The sequence below is a fragment of the Tarenaya hassleriana genome, unplaced genomic scaffold (genome assembly GCF_000463585.1).
Source record: "Tarenaya hassleriana unplaced genomic scaffold, ASM46358v1 Cleome1, whole genome shotgun sequence".
NCBI lineage: Eukaryota > Viridiplantae > Streptophyta > Magnoliopsida > Brassicales > Cleomaceae > Tarenaya > Tarenaya hassleriana.
Window position 1 is genome coordinate 10,606,036 of NW_010960187.1, and position 5,288 is coordinate 10,611,323.

Here is a 5,288-nt window from a genome sequence, read left to right on the forward strand (position 1 = left end):
ATTTCCTCCTTGTAAGCATGCGAATAACGGTACGGCCGAACGCTTATCGGACCCATATTCGGTTGGAGAATAATACCATGCTCATGACCCCTCACCGGAGGCAGGCCCCCCGGTTCAGAAAAAACACCGCCATACTCCTCCAAAGTCTACAATACATCTGGCGGAATCACAACCGAACTCGATGCAGCTCCCTCGATAATCGGCATTCACAGTCTTAAAGACTTGAGAGCAACCAAAGATTGATGAAGATTAGGGTCCCCCTTAAGTATGACCACTCTCTCTTCATGGTTGAACCTCATCTCTATCTCTAACCCAACAGAGTCAAATTGGACCTTGCCTAAGGTCTGCAGCCACTGGATGTGCATCAACTCCTCCTAATTCTAGTGGTAAGAAATTAGTCACCATCACATAATTTTGTAGCTGTAACGAAACCTTCTCACATATGCCTTCGCTCCTCACCGTCAAACCCGTCCCCAAACCTAAAGCCTGAAGATCCACGCAACCCAATCGGAAGGCTCCTGACAAGGTCTCGCGACAGGAAATTGTGGGAAGCTCTGCTGTCAATAAGCACCACGTCCTGCTGGTCTCCAATCCATCCTCGAACCTTCATCGTCTTAGGTGAAGTCAGCCCCATCAACAAGTGAAGAGTAAGGGCAACCAACTCACCCTCCTCCGACGGCAACTCGTCAAAACATTCTTGAAATTCTGAGTGGTCTGCCTCTTGATCCGTAACATCAGTAACCATCAACACTTGCAGCTCCCGTTGCTTGCAACGATGACCGACGTAGTATCGTTCATCACAACGGAAGCATAGACCTTTTCGCCATCTGTCCTCAATCTCGGGATCAGACAGTTTCTGAAAAGGAGCACGTTTGTCAGCCGTAATAGAACTCTCCTTCCCCACACTAGCAACCGAAGACACAATAGAAAGTAATAATAGAAAGTAGAAAGTAATATAATAGGAAATATAGAAAGTAATAATAGAAAATATAGAATGTAATAATATCTAAACAAACTTTCCTGATTTAGCTCCAACTGAGCTTAATTCCCTTATTCCCTTTTTCTGTTTCTGTCATGTCTCTGATCCCCCGCCTCAGCTAATAATTCCTCTGTTTGTCTCTGACAAACACTCGGAAAGGCTTACCAGTATAGTTTCAATTCGGATAAAATGTAAGAGAAAGCAATCCGATCGTAGTTGGTCAAATGGTGTAGATGGTTGAGAATGTCAAAGAGTGTATTTGTTCCCGATACCGTGTTCGAGCGGTCGCTGGGGAGAAAAAATGCAATTTAATTACATTAGATTGTATTGAAGAAAAAAAAAAAGGAACCTTTAATTAATCTCCCAAGAAGACTGCTCATAGATCTATACAGATGAGCACAAAAATCTATACAAACAGACAGACAGGAGCTCATATGTATCTTCATTTAACCACTCCATGAATTCTGACAAATCTACTCAGAAATTTATAATCTCGCATTTATGGGTTTCCTCTCTCTCTCTCTCTCTCTCTCTGTACGTATCTATCGTCTCTAAGATTTGGCCGAGTCAGTATGCAGAAACCCTAAGGTGGAATCCTTTCGGTGCAAAAACTCTTGGAAACACCACCAGTTTCTCTCCTCCGACCTCGTCCCACCTGCAAAACCATCACACGAAAATCACGCTTAAGATCTTATCATATATCGTTGCAGAATCCGTGGTTTCAACGCATGGAATTCGACTCTTGCCACATCAATCAACATTCAGAGAGAGAGAGAGAGCAAAACCTGTATCTGGTTAAGAAGTGGTGAAGGAAAGAAGAGATTTCGACGATGCCTAGTTCCTTGCCGGGACAAAGCCTCGTCCCCCCACCGAACAGAAGGAAGTAGTTTTGTGATTCCATGTTCTTGTCCTGCATTCACATTTTACACACAAAAACCATTTTAGACGTTCTTGTTCGTTTCCAACGTTGCTGTTTTCTTCTGAGAAGTTAATAACGTCGAGCCCATGATATATGTACTAACCATCCATCTCCACGGGTTGAAGGTATGTGGATCTTGATACAGACAAGAATCATAGTTTAGCTCCCTCGTGTATACGTATATTCTCCACCCTTTTGGAATTACGTATCCTGCATTGGTTTATAATCGTGTTTAGTAATAATTACAACGTTAATTACTTAACTAATCAATAGATGATGAACTTGTACCCTAATGGGACCTCCTAACATGAATCAAAGTGTCTAAGAACACAAAGCATGCCCCTTTTCGAAAAAAGAAACCCGAAGATCAAGATCAAGATCGGGATTGATACGGGGCGAAAATCTAAGGGATTTAAAGTTAAAAAGATGAATGAAAAAATAAAAATAAAGGGTTTTTTCTTCTGTCAAAATTATTGAAATGAAGAGCCATGGGGCAACAGGAGGATGACTGCATAGCTGGCTTGGTTGGTAGCCCATGTAAATCAATGATATATATTGTAAGGTCCACATGAACGAATATTTTATTTTGAAAACCAACAAAAAAGATACATTATATTTGAATCTACGTAATTTTTTTTATATTGATAATTCCAATATCGTTTTTTCGCAAAAAAATACATTTTATTTAAAAGTGAATCTCATCCAATATCTCTTTATTGTTATAATTATTATTTTTATATATTTCACCAATTAAATTTAGAAACATATGAACAAATAAAAAATAAAAATGATTAAAATATAATCATAATATTTAGATATCTTTAATATTATTATTTTATTTTTTGTGTTTTGTCTATATTTTGTTAGAAAAAGAGGGAAAAAATAAAAAATATATATAGAAAATAAAGAGTAAAAACATGGTAACCGCGTAACCTAAAAAGAAAAAAGAAAAACAATTTTTTTAGAAAAAAGTAAATAAAAGAACGGGAGAGGAGGTGAGGGTGGGGGCAACCACAAAAATCAGATGGGGGCATTTTTTTAACTTTGGTTATAATTTTATAAAATCTATAAATAAATTGTATAATTTTAATTAGGTGGGTGGGGGCATAGGACCCCACTCCAATACACGTAGGTCCGCCCCTGCTCACCATTGAGTTCCAAGTCATGGGTTGTCTTCCTAAGGACACCATTAACAACGGTTGCCAATCTCGATGTCTCAAAGATTACCTATGAACAAAATGGTCCAAACCCCATGTTTCACTAATCATGTCACATTCAAATAAATAATGCCCATAAAAAAATATCACTAACGTAGATTATAACAATATAATGATTGATACACTACACAAACCCTATTTTACATGCATGGTCCGGTCTTTTTTTTTTTGTAACATCAGCATCAGACATTTAAAAAAAAAACATTTTTATGTTTCGAAATTTTGTCGGATTCTGTTTGTACCATTTCGTATATTACTGTTACGAAATCCAAAAAAAAACGATATCTACGTATCGAAATACGAAATTGGATCGAAACTTGTGGAGGTATAAGAATCAGAATACATACCGCACGAGTGAATTTCATCGTTTTCACATCTTCAAGATCAAGTGGTTCCTCAGGGCCTTTCCTTTCCCTAATAGCAAAGTGCTCTCTCTGCATCGGACCGGAAACAAAAAAAAAACGAAATCAATACCAAACCGAACCGTACCGGTGAGCGAAATGCCGGTTAGGTCCCAATATCTGTGTTACATACTCTGATTTCTTCAAGAGCCTCTGGATGATCATGAAGGTACTTAAGAGCCATCATGGAGGTCGTGGAGACAGTCTCATAGCCCGAATACAGAATCGTTATGACTTGATCTCTTATCTCTTCGTCGGATAACGGGTATCGGTTATCTTCCTCCTTCATCAAGTAACCAAGAATGTCGGTGAAAGTTTCCCCTGAAGCTCTCCTCTCTTGCATCAGTTCCTTCAGAAGTCGATCTATGTTCTTTCTTGCCTGACAAGTAATAGAAAACGTTAACTATAGATATAAATGATGTGCTTGTCCTCATGAATTCGCCGTGTAATTCCAATATTTTACCTGAATTCCGCAGCGGTAATTCGAGCCCGGGAGATTGATCGGAACAGATAGAGTTCCGAGAACGAGCTTGAAGAACTCGCTCGTGAACTCTTCAACCACTGGTTTGCTTAATGTATCTGCGATTTGCGACAATGAAGACAAGAACGCCATCTGCTCAAATCCAAAAAGAAAAAAACAGAGAATCAAAATCATGAACAAATTAATGTAGAGTAGAGCAGAACAAACAGGATAACCATGAAGGACAGAACCGAACACATATGTCCTGTGCTCAAGATTCAGACATAAATGCCATTAAAATCCATCAGAGAGGTAATTAATTAGACCAGACCAGTTTTCCAGAGGTGAGAAACAGAAATTACGACTCTACCCCTGTCGCGACCCAACAAAACTAACTATTATTCCTCTCCTTTTTTTCTTTATTCTCTCGATTTTGTCCTTTTTTTCAGATGAACATTGACAAAACCATCCGAAATATTCAGCCTCCCTCGACCACGAGCAGCATATTCTAAAAACCAGGGAAAGGAAGATCGAGAATGGATATGTATGCTCTGTTTTGACAACAAAACAGAGCAAGAGAGAGACTCACATGTTTGGTCTTGTCCTGAATATCAACGACCTTAGATTCATCCCAGTGACTGAGATAGCTTCTCATGAAGCAATCCGTCTTGGGCAAGAGATGGTCTCTGATCATCGTTGGGCTAATCAGAGCCAACAGCGAGCGTCTAATGGGGCGGGAGCCATGGACCGCGGCTATGTTGCCTTTTCCGAGGATGTCGAGCATCGACTGTGGATAGCCAGCGACAAGCCCTTTGGATTCGTTCATCAGAATGTATCTGTTAAGCTCTGCGTCCATCGACACAATCGTTGGGCACCCCAATATGTGAGACTTGAAGAAACTCCCGAATCTACAGGAATGCGGCAGAAATAAAAAGTGAGGATTTTTTTAAGATATGGTTCGAACCATGACATTTTGGTTCGAACCCACGATTATTTGGGAGGAAAGGAAAGAGTTGGATCATCTGGGTCATGGGCATTTTCAGAAAAAAGGAAAAAAGTTCGAATTTTTCTTTAACGAGTACCGGGCTCGGTGGATTTTCATGAAGTCAGGGCCTTGCTTGAGGAACTCCGTGGTTTCGCCGAAGAGAGGCCATCCCATTGTGCCTGGAGGGAGGCCTTTCTTGGCGTATCGCATCTCGTTCCATCGAAGCAAAGCGGAGCAGATGCATACCATTATTACCACAATCCCAAGCATCACCATTGTTATCCCCTTCTTCTTCTTTGACCTGTTTTTCTCTGTTTTGTAACCTCT

At 40.0% G+C, this 5,288-nt stretch overlaps 1 protein-coding gene across 1 annotated transcript; it reads right to left on the reverse strand.

The window, feature by feature from the left end:
- Positions 1 to 1,314: 1,314 nt before the first annotated feature.
- LOC104822777 (cytochrome P450 85A2-like) lies at positions 1,315 to 5,288 on the reverse strand. The gene is made up of 9 exons (XM_010554126.1): positions 5,059 to 5,288; positions 4,566 to 4,884; positions 3,980 to 4,129; positions 3,650 to 3,895; positions 3,463 to 3,549; positions 3,047 to 3,125; positions 2,002 to 2,108; positions 1,765 to 1,889; positions 1,315 to 1,634 (listed from the first exon to the last, which is right to left on the reverse strand). Exons 1-9 carry the CDS (start codon positions 5,235 to 5,237, stop codon positions 1,547 to 1,549), a joined length of 1,380 nt encoding a protein of 459 aa, XP_010552428.1. The 5' UTR covers positions 5,238 to 5,288; the 3' UTR covers positions 1,315 to 1,546.

Bases quoted from the DNA above. Each gene is read 5' to 3' on its own strand.
- LOC104822777 (XM_010554126.1), bottom strand. From the start codon at position 5,237: ATGGTGATGCTTGGGATTGTGGTAATAATGGTATGCATCTGCTCCGCT. The intron at 3,126-3,462 runs GTATGTATTCTG...TTTTGTTCATAG, and splicing joins CGATGAAATTCACTCGTGCG to GTAATCTTTGAGACATCGAG. The intron at 1,890-2,001 runs GTTAGTACATAT...ATGTGAATGCAG, and splicing joins TCAACCCGTGGAGATGGATG to GACAAGAACATGGAATCACA.